This window comes from Leptodactylus fuscus, chromosome 3, assembly GCF_031893055.1.
Source record: "Leptodactylus fuscus isolate aLepFus1 chromosome 3, aLepFus1.hap2, whole genome shotgun sequence".
Lineage (NCBI taxonomy): Eukaryota > Metazoa > Chordata > Amphibia > Anura > Leptodactylidae > Leptodactylus > Leptodactylus fuscus.
Window position 1 is genome coordinate 145,717,087 of NC_134267.1, and position 17,619 is coordinate 145,734,705.

Here is a 17,619-nt window from a genome sequence, read left to right on the forward strand (position 1 = left end):
TACAGATAAAATCACCTTTCATCTGACACCAAAAGCATTGTTCTTTGTTTTATATTGGCCAAGACTGTTTAAAGTAACCCGCCAATATCAGCTTCTCTGCATTTTTAGAGCCCGTATACCAGTGAGAAAGCCAGACCAGAAACAAGGCAAAGAATAAGAAAGGACAATACAAGATTTCATGTTCAGGAGCAAAACTCCGTTAATAAAATACAATGTTTATTAATGTGAAAATGATGCCAGAAAATTTGTGGTTCAAAAGTTCTTCAAAGGTTTGCAGATTTTAGGATGAGTACTGGGCTGCAACACTTTCAGAACCTTAACCTTAAAGGGGTTTTCTGGGTTACAAAGGATAGGTCATCAATAATAAATTGGTGGGGGTCCAACACCTGGCTGGCCTTCTTATCGATCAGCTATTCTCAGCGGCTAATACATAGAGAATGTCGCAGGAAGCAGACCTGGCGATTATACAGAGAACAAACCTCCATTCTCTGTGTTTTAGCTGCTGGATGTGGGACTCCCCGTCAGTCTGATATCGATGACCATTCCTTAGGATATATGATCAATATTTTTAACACAGAAAAAAAAAATTATGATTTAACTTTTTCTTGCAAAACTGTTTTTGTTTTTGTATTCAGAGCAAGAAAAGACCCCCAAATACTGGAATGATCAAGCCATGGAGACGCTGAAACGGGCTAGGAACTTGAAACCCATTGACCAAAGAGCCAAGAATTTAATTATGTTTCTGGGAGATGGTGAGCCTATATAATATTTATAACATATAGAATAGCTTTATGCTAACACACATTGTGGTATTGCAAACATGTTATGTAAGTAAAGATGGAACTTACATGTGGTGGAACTTACATGCAACAGATCAACACTAGAAAAGTCAATGCATCACTCATCCAAACTATATAATTTGCTTTGTTGAATATTATAAATATATACATGTCTATCTATCTATCTATCTATCTATCTATCTATCTATCTATCTATCTGTATATAGATAGCATCTCACAAAAGTGAGTACACCACTTTCAATTTTGTAATGATTTCATTATATATTTTCATGGGACAGTACTGAAGATATGACACTTTGATACAATGTAAAGTAGTCAGTATACAGCTTGTACAGCAGTGTAAATTTGGTGTACCAACAAAATCACTCAACACTTAATGTCTAAACCAATGGCAATAAAAGTGAATACTATATATATGTATGTTCCAGGGATGGGAGTGGCCACAATATCTGCAGCACGTGTATACCAAGGACAACTGAAGAATCAACCTGGAGAAGAAAATATATTGGAGATGGAAACCTTTCCTTATGTTGCACTTTCTAAGGTAATATGGATGAAACCTCCCACTTACATATCACATCTATGTTTTCAAAGGCAAATGAAATGAAAGGTTTCTTTTCTTACTTTACTTACTCTTCTTACTCTCTTCTTCTCTTCTTGTGCTACTAAATTTATACTGCAGGTATACAATGTAGATGCACAGGTCCCTGACAGTGCGGGTACAGGCACAGCCTACTTGTGTGGGGTAAAATCCAACTCTGGAACCCTGGGTGTGAGCGCAGCTGCAACATATGGTGTCTGTGAGACTGCTAATGGAAATGAGGTGACATCCATACTTCATCGAGCAAAGCTAGCAGGTACAAAGCCGTCTTGTTTTAAAATACTTTCTTCCAGGATAACATACAAAATTCATAGAACATCATATGGTTGAGATAGTCTAAAGCTCCACATTGCAAAAAACAGCCTTTTTTCTGCTTTTTTTTTTTTTTTTAAGCCAAAGCCAAGAATGGCTACAAAAGGAATGTGAAATATATAGGAAACACTTATACTTCTTCCTTCTGCTCTTCCTTCTTTCTTCTTTTTGCTCAGTCCACACCTGACTTTGGCTTGAAAAACCTACAAAAAAAAAATGCTTCTCTATCACAATAAGGGCTCTCAGCCTCAGAGAGTTCACAAGTCACACATTAGGATATGGTTCAGTTAGAGTTATGTTGCATATCTTTTTCTATATGTTAGTTTTATGATTTTACATTCGATCTGGCAGTCTGATCTGCAGATATTTGACGCAAAAAACCAGGTTGGTATCTTTTCATGGACCTTTTTTGAACATGTGCTATTGGGACTTGGGAAATAAGTGGGCAATCTAGAAATTTTGTAGATTATAGATATATTTTCTCTTTTTTGAACATGAAAAAAATTCCACTAATTATACTATTTTTATCTGCAGGAAAATCTGTAGGAATTGTAACGACAACCCGTGTTCAACATGCCTCTCCAGCCGCTGCTTACGCACATAGCGCCAACAGGGACTGGTACTCTGACAATGAGATGTCCTCAGCTATGATTGCAAAAGGCTGCAAGGACATTGCTTACCAGCTGGTTCACAATACTGATATTAATGTAAATATAGAGACAGTATCACTGGATTACATAATCATCTGTATACTGAATTTCTGAATAGAATCCACTTAATTCTGTATAGTATATTGATACATGTTTTTATGTTTTATTTTACTCTATTTGGATCACATACTGCATGCTAAAAGATTGAAAATAAGAAAATATTTTTATAATATATATTTTTTAATATAACTGAAAATTATGTAGCTTTTAATTTAGAAATGGTTCACATTTCTTTTTCTATAACATTTTCTCTGCAGGTGATTCTTGGAGGAGGAAGGGCATATATGACTCCCAGAGGAACACCAGACCCAGAATACCCCACTAGTACATCAAGTCAAGGCCTTCGAAAAGATAATTTGAACTTAACAAAAACATGGCTGGATCAAAGGAAGGTAATGTATAGCTGCTGAAATAGCACATAAATCGGAGCTTGATATTGGGAATAACTGACTTATGGTCATTATCTGATCAGGATCCATTATAGACATGTTTATAAGCCGAGGCCCCTAATTTTACCACAGAAAACTGGGAAAACTTATCGAGTATAAGCCTAGGGGTGGGGGGTGGGGGGAATCAACCGTTGCAGATAAAAAGTCTGGTCATGTGCATTACAGCTCACTAACTCCATGTGCCTCATAGTAATAGCAGCTAACCTCATCATGCCCCTCACATTAACCCCCTGTTACTAATATGTGGGACATATGGAGGTAATAATTAGGTGTCTTCATAAATAAGGTCCTTTATTAGTACCCCCATGAGTCTCACATATTAGTAACCCTTATAAGGGGCACACAGGGGTTAATACGAGGGACATGATGGGGTTAACTGCTATTAATGTGAGGCACATGGAGTTACTGAAACTAAATTAATAACCCCAAATGCCTGACATTAATACCTGTGTGTTAATGTACTTATGTGCTTTACTTTCACTTTACTACAACTTCCTCTCCTCCATACGGCAGACATCTTCTATAGGACACAATGAATCCTGGCCACTGACTTATCTGCAGATGTTACATTCTAGTTTCTACAGGACCTTTGATGACATCACAGTCACGTGATCTTACATGAGAAGCCAATCACAGAGCAGTAACACTAAAGAACCTCCCCCCTTCGTTTAATTTATGCAAGTCCTTCAAGTTTCTGTGCTCCGTGGACCCTGACTCGAGTATAAGCCAAGGGGGGCTTTTTCAGCATAAAAACTGTGCTGAAAAAGTCAGCTTATACTCAAGTTTTATACTCGACTTTTATATATTAGTTTATGGAGAAGGGAGGGGTAGGAGGCAGCAGGAAAACAGACACAACTGCTGCTGCTTCACCCTGCTACACTGTGATTCAGAGAACTTTTCTAACACTGCTTTGTTTCTAAATAACATTCCACCAGTGAACAGAATGAGGCAATAAACAGTTAAAAGCCTAGATTCTACAGTGCATAGCAATAGCTATAACTGCTGCTATCAGGAATATAGCGAGCTAGCAGTTCAGCATCAGCATGTAAGCAATGCCAGGAGCTGTTCACTTAGGGACACATCTGACTGTGGCCTGGCCTGGCTTGCCGGCCTATCATAATAATATGTCATTAATTTTGAAAAGGTGGATAGCCCCTTTAACATATAAACCTTGATTTAAACAATTCTTCATTTTCTGCTTATACATCCAGTTATCTGTAATAGTGGATCTCTTTGAAGGGTATTTTGCAGTGAGTGCAGAAGATAGCAAAAATGAAGTTCTTCCGCCACCAGCTTAATGTCCCCTCTTCATCTGCCACCAGCTTAATGCCCCTCTTTATCTGCCTCCAGTTTAATTGCCCCCTACATCTACCAGCAGTTTAATGTCACCCTTCATCTGCCACCAGCTTAATGTCCCCCCTTCCTCTGCCACCAATTTACTGTCCCCCCCTTCATCTGCCATCAGCTTAATGTCCTCCTTTATCTGACACCAGCTTAATGTCCCCCTTTATCTGCCCCGGTTTAATCACCCCCTTCATCTGCACCCAGTTTAATTGCCTCCTTCATCTGCATCCAGTTTAATTGCCCCTTCATCTGCACCCAGTTTAATTGCCCCCCTACATCTACGACCAGTTTAGTGTCTCCCTTCAACTGCCACCAACTTAATGCCCCCCCCCCCTTCATCTGCCACCAATTTAACATCTCCCCTTCATCTGCCACCAGCTTAATGTCCCCCTTTATGGGCATACGTAGCCTTAAAGAGCCATTTTAGGTATTATATTTTTCAGTAATTTAAAAATTCATTGCTTGTATTTTTTGCAGGGTTCAGTATATGTGTGGAACAAAGCGCAATTTGATGCTGTAAATGAAAAGACCACGGATTATCTTATGGGTAGGGATATTACTTATTGTGTATATAGAACTGGTCCTATGTTATGGCAGCATGGGATTCAGATGAATTGTTAGATAATAGAGCATTTACCGGTAGTTTTATATTATTCAGTCATATTATAGCACTAAATATTATATAAAATGTCCTCTGGATGGGTGCTGACTAACCCACAGGGGAACTGGTGTAACTAATGGTTGTTGTGATTATTTTAACTCTTTAGGCCTCTTTGAACCTAAAGACATGAAGTATGAGTTAAACCGTGATCGTTCCATGGATCCAACCCTTGCAGAAATGACAGAGAAAGCCATCAAGATTCTGAGCAAGAATCCAAAAGGATTTTTCCTATTTGTAGAAGATAAGTATCTTATACTATATTATACCATGTGGTCGCCTTCATACAATTTTCAAAGTGTAACTTGAAGTCATTTTTCAAGGTGTTTTGTAAAAAATGCCTAGAAATACTGGCAACTTAAAGTCTGCCCCAAGCAGAGCCTGAGACGCTCCAAACTTCTGCTTTCTACAGTATAACCCCTTTAAGCAAAAGATATTTTTACAAAGCAGACACAAACCAGATAGGGTAAGTTTTTCTAACTGATAGCTAAGTGGCCACATGATTTAGCAGGTTTTTTTTCTGGCAAAACGTTGCAGCCATTGACAACTCCTTTTTTATCTGGAATATGGCATGTATTTCTTAGTGGTCCCTGGTAAACATTACAGAACTCCTTAAAGGGTATATGCCACAAAAAGTATATAAATAAATAAATAAATAAATAAATAAATAAATATTATAAATAAATAGAAATACTTGATGCCGAGAATGAGGGATATTTTCTCCATGCTCTACATTCAGCCTGTCATATGGGGGATGGTGCTCCCATTCACTCCTGGCTACTTTAGGTTCCATCGACTACATTCAGGGTCCATTCACATTTAGGAAAATGGTGAGAAATTTGGCTTGGTATTTTTCAGCGCTTAAAAAAAAACCCTCGCGTTTTTTCTGCGTGGAATTTGCCAATTCCGTGACAAATTTGGCACAGAATCTGCGATATGGAATTTACGCCTCCCATTGAGAGCGTTGTTTTTTATAGGTGGAATCCACCTGAAGGAAGCGTTTTTTTACGCTAGTGGAAAATTCCACTAGTGGAAAAAAAGCTAGCAGAACACATTGAAGTCAATGGGAGGCTTTTTTTTCAGCGCTGAAATTCCACACCAAATCCCTTACAATTTTCCTCCATGTGAATGGACCCTCAGAATGGCTGCAGTCAAGGTGAATGTGAGGAAGGGGGAAAATAGCCCTGTTTTTTAGGTGAGTGGGAGTCTTAGAAGTCAGACCCCCACTGATCAGGTATTCATTGATATTCATTGATACATTCTTTTAACAGTAAACAAAACATATTTTAACAAACCCAACACTTTGAGGTAACGTGACATCTGTTGCTTTACGTGGTAGAATTGACCATGCCCACCATGATACTAACGCACGAAATTCGTTGACTGAGGCTGTTGAATTTGACAAGGCTGTTCAAGTTGGTGGAAAGTTAACATCAGAATCGGATACCCTGACTGTGGTGACTGCTGACCACTCTCATGTCTTTACATTTGGGGGATACACAGATCGTGGCAACAGTATTCTTGGTGAGAGATTTTTTTTATTTTTATGGAATTATTATACATCTGAATATCATAAAGGGATTTGGAAATTAATAAGGAATCTTGGGATATTCAGTGTATGTGAATCAATTGATAAGGCCTAATATAAAATGATTTTCATCATAAACTACTTCCTGCATTACCTAGTAGTCATTTCATCAGTATCAATCATACCTGTGGGGCTTCATAAACTTAATATCAATACTGTGTATAGAAAAGAAGAAACCCTACACAAAAGAGCAAACTGGACTGTTGGTTTTGTCACCCAGAACAGTAGGGCCTTGTTACACGCTTTCAGTAACATTGGACCAATATTATACCCCTTTTTGTTTACAACGTAAAATAAAGTCCTGCGTTGGTACTTCCCTCTCAGTAGCAGAGGCCATGGGCCTAACTATGGCTGAACCCCCTTCTCCAAGGGCTCAAAATAGTTGCATGACTTTAATGGCGCATACATTTTTTCTTTTACTTACGGTATATAGTAATGTTCCATTGAATTAGCCAATTTAACATAACACGTATTGTATTTATACCAGTTCCAAACTCCTTAGGTAGATAGTTGTATAGTACACTTAATAACAGCAGATAGCAATTAGAGATGAGCGAGTACTGTTCGGATCAGCCGATCCGAACAGCACGCTCCATAGAAATGAATGGATGCACCTGGTACTTTCGCTTTGACGGTGGCCGGCCGCTTAACCCCCCGCGTGCCGGCTACGTCCATTCATTTCTATGCGAGCGTGCTGTTCGGATCGGCTGATCCGAACAGTACTCGCTCATCTCTAATAGCAATACATTACATGTGTTACAGGAATATATCAGTACAGTAAATGTAGCGCAGTACATATAGTACAGGTAGATTGCTTTACAGTACAGGTAAATGCCTGGTAGGTCTCAAGTCTGGGACATGTATCTATCTCTAGAACAGAGTTCTGTTTGCAACAGTAAGTGAATGAGTTGGAGCTGCATATGTGTAAGTCTCTCCATTCTCTTGTATGAGGTTGTACAAATAGTTTTTTTTGAAACTCTCATGCAAGTGAAATGGGAGACTTTTACATGAGCAGCCCTCTCTCATTCACTTGCAGTCGCAAACAGGGCCCTGTTCTTGAGATAGATATCCAAAAATTGGGACAGAGTTCTATCATCAGGCATTTATGGAATATTATGTAGGTATAGTCATAAATGCCAAGAAGGGAACATCCCTTGAGGCTGTGTTTTACACCTTTATTGGAATTTCCATTTTTCTGTTCTTTTACAGGAACAGAAAAACTCAAATCCTGAGAGGGATGGCTCAGTGATATGAGGGACACAAATGGACCCTGATAGACCCCATAGACTTTAATGGTTGCCATTAGAGTGTCTGTAATTTTAAATGCAAGACTTCCTTGATTTTTGAGGGAAACTTTGGTGAAGGCCAGAGGAGTAACTTAAGGCTCGCGGGCCCTGATGTAAAAACTTAACTTAGGACCTCTGTACAACTTCTTACAACCAGCAACCGTATCCCATCCATACAGTTTATCAGCATTTACACTTACCTTTCTTTGTCTATCTGGGCCCAGAAGAGGACTTGTTAACAACATGTCTGTACATACAAGCTTCCCATCATTCCCATTCGCTGTTGGTTCCCCCACATAGTAATCATGTCCCGCTTTGTACCAGAGCCTCCCCCACAGAATCCTTCCTTCACTATGGTGCTGCTGACCAAATGTTATCTTTTGCCATTAAAGGTCCATTTTTTTTTCTTTCTGAGAGTGGGAATATGCAGCTCCCAGAGGGCAAGGGTCATGACTTTACAAGCCACAGAGTGATAACCATAACAGAAAATAAGAAAGGAGATATACGATTTGGGAATGATACCCTGCCCTTTTGAGCCCAGTGCTGATTTGAGAGGAGCATAAAAATAGAAGGTTACTTTGCGCTTCCTTTTGGGATTTTCCTTGTGTTTGGGATGCGTTGACAGACTTGTCCTCAAAAGTCCCAATCACTTCCCTGGATTTGTAGTCCTACGGAATGGAATTCAGATGAAGAAGAGACTTGTCTAGACAATGGTTTACCACATTCAGAAACTACAGCTTTCCCTTAAGGAACTGGCTGTTGGGAAGATACTTGAGGTAGGTTGGGATCCAAGCAAAAGGAGGCCCACAAAAACATCCGATGGTGCTCACACTGTCTTCAAACAACACTCTGTCAACGCATCCCAAACTCAAGGAAAATTCCAAAAGGAAGCGCAAAGTAACCTATTTTTTTGCTCCTCTCAAACAGAATATATTTTCACTACAGAATTTGTGTACATTTTCTAAAGCTCATATTTAATATTACATACTATTTACTATGTACTTCTTCTTACTGTGACAGTGGTTCTCTAATGGGAGGAAGCAGCTAAAAATTGATCAATCATTTTAATTAAATCATCATTTAAAACTGACTTTTTCCAAACCTAATTTTCATTTTCTAGGTAGAGCACCAAACAGAGCTACGGATGGTCTACACTATACCAGTCTTCTTTATGGCAATGGTCCTGGCTACAAAATTGTGAATGGCTCAAGAGAGAACATTAGCAATATTGACATTGGTATGACCAATTTGTAGTATATATAATAAGAATGTCCATTTGGACTTCACAAGATTTTTATTATTATGGGTGTCAGCTACTTAGTCTCATCATTTGTGTTTCTTTCAGGAGGTGACTACAGACAGCAGACGGCTGTTCCACTTTCATCAGAGACACACGGAGGTGAAGACGTGGCTATTATGGCTAAAGGACCCCAAGCACATCTCTTCCATGGGATTCATGAACAGAATTACATTGCCCATGTTATGGCATATGCAGCCTGCTTAGAACCCTATAAAGACTGTCCTCCAAATTCAGGTTTTCTCATTTCCTCATCCATTACGCTCTTACTGACCACTTTATTAACTTCACTAATGTGGTGAGGACTATAATGGCCTATCACTAAACACTACTATACTTTTTTCTGAAATATATGAGATTTATTTCTAAATTATAGATTGTAAGCTCTTGTGAGTAGGGTCGTCATTCCTATTTGGTTATATACTCGTGAATGAGCCAAGACATTTAAGCACAGGATTTGTGTGGCAATGGGTGAATTGGATCTATAAAAATGGTTCCAATAGACTCATGCGTGAAAAAAAACGCCAATGAACTCTGTCATCTGAACAGACTCTTGGAACTATTGAGTTATTGTGTCTGTACATGAATCCTCTGATTTGTATAGTTGCTGCTATGTAAATAAAAATTATTATTAGTAGTATTATTAACCGGTTAAGGACCAGGCCCAGAAGTGCGTTAAGGACCAGGCCTCTTTTTTCAAAACTGACATGTGTCACTTTAAATAGCAATAACTTTGAGTCACTTTAATTTACACAAGTGATTTTGAGACTGTTTTTTCATAACACATTATACTTCATGTTAGTGGTAAACATTAATCAATATTTTTGTATTTATTTATAAAAAAAAAACTAGGAAATTTGATGGAAATTTGGAAAAAATTGCAATTTTCAAAATGTGAAATTCTCTACTTTTCAGGCAGATAGTCATACCATCCAAATACATGAATAAATATTATCTCCCATATCTCTGCTTTATATCGGCATCATCTTTTGATTGTCTTTTAATTTATTTTGGACGTTACAAGGATTACAAGTGTAACAGCGATTTTCCAGATTTACAAGAAAATTCCCCAAACTAATTTTTTAGGGACCACTTCAGTTCTGAAAGGAATTATAAAGGCCAGTATAATAGAAACCCCCATAAATCACCCCATTTTCAAAACTACACCCCTCAAATTAGTCAAAACAGCATTTGGGATGTTTGTTAATCCTTTAAGCATTTCATAAGAATAAAAATAATATGGAGGTGAAATTTAGACATTTCATTTTTTTTCACTAATACATTCATTTAGACCTAAAATTAACACATTCACAAAGGGTTAAAGGAGAAAATGCATCTCAGATTTTGTTATGCAATTTCTACCCCACATGTGGGTGTAAACTGATTTTTGGGCACACGGCAGTGAATGGAAGGAAAGGAGCGACACTGGGTGTGTGAACAGCAGATTTTACTGGAATAATTTTCAGGCACCATGCCTCATTTGCAGTACCCTTAGCGTACCAAAACAATGGAAACCCCCCAAAAGTGACCCCATTTTAGAATTTACACCCCTCACAGAATTCATCAAGGGGTATAGTCAGCATTTAGACCCTACAGTTGTTTCACAGATTTTACTAACATTGGGATGTGTAAATGAAAAATTACTAAAATGTCATTTTATCCCCAAAGTTTTCATTTTCAAAAGGAGTTAAAGGAGTAAAAGCCTCCCACAGTTTGTTAAACAATTTCTCCTGAACACGGCAATACCCCATATGTGGCCATAATATGCTGTATGGGAACATGGAGGGGCTTGGAATGGAAGGAGCGCTATTTGGCTTTTGGATGGCAGATTTTGCTGGAATAATTTTTAGGTGCCATGTCGCATTAGCAGAGCCCCTAGAGTACCAATACAGTGGAAACCCCCTAAAAGTGACCCCATTTTGGAAACTACACCCCCCACAGAACATATCAAAGGGTATAGTGAGCATTTTGACCCTACAGCTGTTTCACAGATTTTATTAACATTGGGGCATGAAAATGAAAATTTACTTTTTTTTTTCCAACAAGAGGATTTTCACAAGAGGATAAAGGAGAAAAAGCTCCCTAAAGTTTGTTACACAATTTCTCCTGAACACAGAAATGCCCCATATGTGGTCATAATCTGCTGTATGGGAACATGGCGGGGCGCAGAATGGAAAGAGCGCTATTTGGCTTTTGAAGGGCAGATTTTGCTGGAATATTTTTCAGATGCTATGTCGCACTTGCAGAGCCTCTAAAGTACCAATACAGTGGAAACCCCCTAAAAGTGACCCCATTTTGGAAACTACACCCCTCAAAGAATTTATCTAGGGGTTTGGTGAGCATTTTGGCCTCACAACTGATTCACAGATTTTATTAACAATGGGACGTAAAAATGAAAAATTACTTTTTTTCCAAATTAATCGTCCATTTAGCGCCATATTTTTCATTTTGCAAGTAGTTAAAGAATTAAAAGCCCCCCCACAGTTTGTTACACAATTTCTTCTTAACACGGCAATACCCCATATGTGGCCATAATCTGTTGTATGGGTACATGGTGGGGCTCAGAATAGAAAGAGCGCTATTTGGCTTTTGGAAAGCAGATGTTGCTGGAATAGTTTTCTGGTGCCATGTCGCATTAGCTGAGCCCCTAAAGTATCAATACAATGGAAACCCCTCAAAAGTAACCCCATTTTAGAAACTACACAGGTGACAGTAAACTGGAATTCACCAAGAAGTGACCCTATTTTGTAGGGACAATTTTAGGGTCTCTGCAAATGTGACAAGATGTCCAAAAACAAAGAATATAAATCTGCACTCCAAAAGCACATATCGCTCCTTCACGCCCTGCTGTGTACCCAAATGGCGGTCTATGCCCACATGTATGACACTGGTGTACCCCGAATAACAGACTTAATGCCATATGTGGGTAGAAATGGCTGTTTGGGCACAGAAGGAAGGAGCACTATTTTGGATTTTGGAGCACAGTTTGATTTTTGGACGTCATGCCACTTTTGTAAAGCCCCTGAATTGCCAATAAAGTGGAATCCGCAGACATGTCACCCCATTTTGGACACTACCCCACTCATGGGATTTATCAAGTGGTGTAGCGAGAATTTTTAACCCTTGAGTGTTGCATTTATTTAGTTTCCAGAAATGAAATCGCAACTGATAGAGAAGTTAAAAATGAAATTTTTCCAGAGATTCGCCATTTCAGTGCCCGATATGTTGTGCCCGACTTATGTCAGCAGAGACACTCCAAAAACTGGTAAGTGGGTATCCCGGGCACAACGGCTTTTAGAGCGTTCATCTCTGATACAAGTCGGGCACAACATATTACGCACTGAAATGACGTATTCCTGGAAAAATGGTCATTTTCACATCTCACCTCGCTTCATATTCATTTATGGATAATAAGTTATAGCAACACTTGGGGGTTAAAAATGCTCTCTGTACCCCTGGATAAATCCTTCAGGGGTGTAGTTTCCAAAATAAGGTTTCATATCAGGGGATTCCACTTTACTGGCGTTTCAGCTCTGCAAAAGTGTCATGGCATCCAAAAACCAAACCGTCTGTGCTCCAAAAGCCCAATAACCCTTCTTCCCTTCTGTGTCCGGCTGTGCCCTAATATCAGTTTATACCCACATATGACATTATGTCCGTTATCCCGGGTACACCAGTGTCATACATGTGTCATACAATGTGCCATAAACTGCAGTTTGGGCGCACAGCAGGGCGCAGAAGGAAAGGAGCGTGATGCGGCTTTTGGAGTACAGATTTTGATGTTTGGTATCTGGACGCCATGTCATGTTTGTAGAGCCTGTAAAGGTACCAGAAAAGTGGATTCCCCAAAGGAGTGACCCCATTTGAAAACTGCACCCCTCAAAGAATTTATCAGGGGGTATAGTGAGTATTAGTATCCCAGACATGACTGCACAGCGAAGAGGGAATATATAAGCGGTGCGGAGGACATTACAAACACCACATTCCCTACTATGTCCCAGTAGCTCCTATAATTGGGGGAGTCACTCTGGGGGTCACTACTGGTGTCTTTTCACTCATAAGCTGTAAATCTGGGGTGTCCCCTGATATCCGCTTGCACAGCTTATATATTCCTTTCCTGCCGCAGCCAGTTGTGCTCTAATGATTTGGCGATTTTGGTGTTTTTTTGTCTTCACATTGCTAGATGCTATAATTTCTTTATTTTTCTGTTGACGTGGCCATATAAGGGCTTGTTGTTTGGGGGATGAGATGCATTTTGTAATGACACCATCTTTGGGTGCCTACAACTTATTGAATACATTTTATTAACTCTTTCTTGCTGGATTTAAAAAAAAAAAAAATCAATCCTGGCATTGAGTTTTACCTTTTTAATTTTTCGCCATGCAGCGTACAGTATAAGTAATATGTTCCCTTTATTCTGCGGGTCGGTACGATTACAGCGATACCTCATTTATATTATTTTTTTATGCGTAACTAATTCTGCAGAACAAAAACACATTTGGGGACATAAATCAATGTTTTTTGCATCGCCATCTTCTGAGAGGCGTAACATTTTTATTTTTCGGTTGACAGTGTTGGTTGAGGGCTTATTTTTCGCGGGACAATGTGCGCTTTTTATTGGCACTGTTGTGGGGTGCATATGACTTTTTGATCACTTTTTATAGCATATTTTGTAAGATGAGATGGCGAAAAATCACTACTTCCGGCGAGTTTTTTCCGGTTTTTTTTTCCGACGTTCACCGTGTACATGAAATATTATTACACTTTTATTGTACAGATTGTTACGGATGCGGCGATACAAAATATGCATTGTTTTTATTAATTTTTAAAGTTTTTTTATATAATTCATTTTCTATAGAAAAAAAGAGATTTTCGGGCTTTATAACTTTATTACTTTTTTTATACACTTTATTTTATTTTTTCACTTTTTTTTTTTTTTTTTTTACTTTTTCATGGAACATGCTCAAACATATATAAATGATTGCTTGAGAACAGTAGGGGCACAAAAAAACAGACCATTTGTGCTTAAATCAGTGAAATGGCACCAACTAAAGAATGCATGCAGAAGAGGGAAACCTGTAATGCCGACTCCGGCCGTGTGCGGCGGTGAGCGATTTAACCTCTCCGCCGTGAAACCGGATTTTTTAAACTGTACACAGAGTACTGCATGTCCGACTCTGTGTCCGGTTTAAAAAAGCCGGTTTCGCGGCGGAGAGCTTAAATCGCTCACCGCCGCTCACGGCCAGAGACTTTTCAAGCCCATTCAAATGAATGAGCTTGAAAAGGTGCCGGGAGGTTTCCGTCTCCTGCCCCTGTTTTGTGCAGGAAACGGAAACCTGCAGAACGGAGTATGGGCGCAGATGTGAGCGAGCCCTTATTTTCTTATAAAGAATTTATAAAAAAAAAGTATGGACTATTATATTTCAATTGTCCCGTACATATGGCCGTTGTTTTTGCGGCCGTGTGTCCTGGCCAATTTGAAGAGCTGTAAATTATGGAGCAGGTCCTATATCTATCCTATACCTAGACCTTTCATGTCCTCAGAGATGGGCGGTATTATATACCACTAGAAAGACGACCGTGCACTGAATTCACTGCGCTGCCAGCTTTCCCGGTACGTGTCCCTGTGCTGGAGGTATTGGTGCTATTAATTTCGTTCAGCAAGATCTCTCCACTGTCAGAAGAGCGGGTCTTATAGCTCAGTGTCATTGCTGGGCTGTGAGGATCGCCCTCCTGACTACTCTTTCATAGCCTTGTACTGTCAGAGGGGCGTTCTTTACCGCCCAGTGCTGACGCTAGGCTAGAAGGCCCACCTTTCCAACAGTGGAGAGATATTGGTGCCGAAACTAACTGCACTAATATCTCCATCATGGTAAATAGAGGCAAAGCTGACTGCACTGAATTTGGTTGGCTTTCTAGCAGTATATAATACCGCACATCTCTGAGGACATGAAAGGATCTCTTTAAAGAGGACCTTTCTGGTCCCATGGCGGACCTGTATGACGGGGAGCTTGCTGCTGTTGTGAACCTAGAATTAGGCTCTAGCTGCTCTATAACTTCTGTCATACAACCAAACAAACAAACAACCTGTGATTCTTTCACTTATGTTAGTGAACGGAGTCATATTGCAACCAGAGGGACCCAATGCGACTCCATTCACTAATGTGTAAGAGTCCCAAAGTGACACTGTGAACTTTGGTTGCATGACGACAGTAGTAGTGTAGCCATAGCCTTATGTTACGTTCACAACAGCGGCAATCTCTCCGTCATACAGGTTTTTTTTTAATCTTTCAGGTTGTGATGGATCGCTTGGAATACATCGGATTCGTTGGACTCCATCAATGATCATCGTTTTTTATTTTTTTAATAAAATGGTCAAAGAGGGTTGTCTGAGGGCGTTTTTATTTCAGTAAAAAAAAATTCTCTCATGTCTCTTGATTTTTTTTTTTAAAATACTTTCTTACCCCCCAAGTAATGGCGACTGTCTGATAGACAGCATCCATTACTAAGGTGTGGCTTAGTGTTAGCTGGTGAATATTCTAGCACTAACCCTCCAATTATTACCCTGGTACCCAACATCATCAGGGGTATCGGGAAGAGCTGGGTATCGTCCAATACCCAGCTGTCTAAAGAGACTGCTGGGGATTGGGGTGGTCGCAGGCTTGTATTATAAGGCTGGGAAGGGCCAAAAACCATGGCCCTTACCACCCTTGTAATGTCAGGCTGCTGCTGCTTGTTATATCTGGCTGGTTATGAAAAATTGGGGGGGACCCTATGTCATTTTTTTTCTAATTATAAAGCAACATAGGGTCCCCCCAGTATTTCTGAGCCAGTCAGATACCACAAGCAGTATCCTGACATTACAAGGGTGGAAAGGGCATGGTTTTTGGCCCTTCTCAGCTTTATAATACCAGCCTGTTGATTTCGGCCTTTTCCAGCCTAAGGGTCAGTGCACACTGAGTTTTTGGTGCTGATTTTGACGCTGAATCCGCCTCAAAATCAGCCTCCAAAAAAGCCTCCCAATAGAGTTCTATTGGGAGGCTGATTTTGAGGCGGATTCAGCGTCAAAATCAGCACCAAAAAATTCAGTGTGCACTGACCCTAATAAGTCCAGCCTGCGACTGCCCCAATCCTCAGCAGTCCTCTTTTAAACAGCCGGGTATTGGATGATAACCAATTCTTCTCAGCGTTAGGTAGTGGGGTAATAATTGGAGGGTTAGTGCTAGAATATTCACCGCTAATACTAAGCCACACCTTAGTAATGGATGCTGTCTATCAGTCACCATTACTAAAGGGTAAGAAAGTATTTATAAAAACTCGAGACATGAGAGAAATTTTTATTGAAATAGACAATTCGTTGACCATGTTATTAAAGGATAAAAAGAAAATGATGATCATCGATGGAATCCAACATAATACAATGGATCATTGTAACCTGAAAGAGAAACAACACAGCATAATAAAAAAAAAATTATACTCATGTTACGTCGTCACCCGTTCGGACTCCTGCACCATTCTCTTGCCGCATTGTACAGTGCGGGAGGCCTGTCTGCTTAGGATTACCTGCTCCCGGTCTCTTGTCATTGTCTTGTTATTGTTAGGGTGCATTCACAGAGGAAAATATTGGTGAATTTGGTGTGGAATCTGCATCAGATAAAAAAAGCCTTGACTTCAGTGGGTTGCTTTGCAGAAAAAGGAACCCGTTGAAGTCAATGGGAGGCTTTTTTTTTTCAGCACTGAATCTGTCACAGATTCCACACCAAATCCAGCTCCATTTTCCTCCGTGTGCATGCACCCTTAGGGGTGTTTGCGTTGTGTTTGAAAGCTTATCTGCGAATCAAGCCTGGGACGGGTTCTGGACTTCCTTAAAGAGGACCTTTCACTGATTTGGGCACAGGCAGTTCTATATACTGCTGGAAAGCCAACAGTGCGCTGAATTCAGCGCACTGTGGGCTTTCCCGATCTGTACCCCGAGTAAAGAGCTATCGGTCCCGGTACCGTAGCTCTTTATCGTCAGAGGGGCGTTTCTGACACTCAGTCAGAGACGTCCTTCTGTACAGCAGTGCCTATCGCGCTGTGCTGTGTGAGCGGGGAGGAACGTCCCCTCCCTCTGCTGACTGTACTTGTCCATAGACGGGTAATATCAGGAGGGGAGGGCGTTCTGACTGGGTGTCAGAAACGCCCTTCTGACTGTAAAGAGCTACGGTACTGGCACCGCTAGCACTTTACCCAGGGCACAGATCGGGAAAGCCGACAGTGCGCTGAATTCAGCACACTGTCAGCTTTCCAGCAGTATATAGAACTGCCTGTGCCCAAAGTGATGAAAGGTTCTCTTTAAGTAGCCAACAGGCCACAAAAGTTTGCTGGATATTGTCTCTGACCTTGCTAAGTGTTTGTTGTTGCTCTTGTTCTGTATTTATTGACCTATGCTTCTTGGCTTTTTGACTACTCTTTTGGATTGTGATTTGGTACTGTTTTGCCTCTCTGGTGTGACCTCGGTTTGCTGACTCCTCTTCTGTGTTGTTTTTTCTTGTCCTGTTCTGTGTAACACGTATTTAGAGAAGGGACTTTAAC

The 17,619-nt window shown here is 40.1% G+C and overlaps 1 protein-coding gene across 1 annotated transcript; it reads left to right on the forward strand.

Annotated features, from left to right (window-relative positions):
* Window positions 1-635: 635 nt before the first annotated feature.
* LOC142197856 (intestinal-type alkaline phosphatase 1-like) lies at window positions 636-9,347 on the forward strand. The gene is made up of 10 exons (XM_075268493.1): window positions 636-752; window positions 1,229-1,344; window positions 1,483-1,657; window positions 2,248-2,420; window positions 2,681-2,815; window positions 4,694-4,763; window positions 4,984-5,118; window positions 6,207-6,398; window positions 8,869-8,985; window positions 9,094-9,347. The coding sequence occupies exons 1-10, from the start codon at window positions 674-676 to the stop codon at window positions 9,345-9,347; spliced, it is 1,446 nt and encodes a 481-aa protein (XP_075124594.1). The 5' UTR covers window positions 636-673.
* The last annotated feature ends 8,272 nt before the right edge of the window (window positions 9,348-17,619 follow it).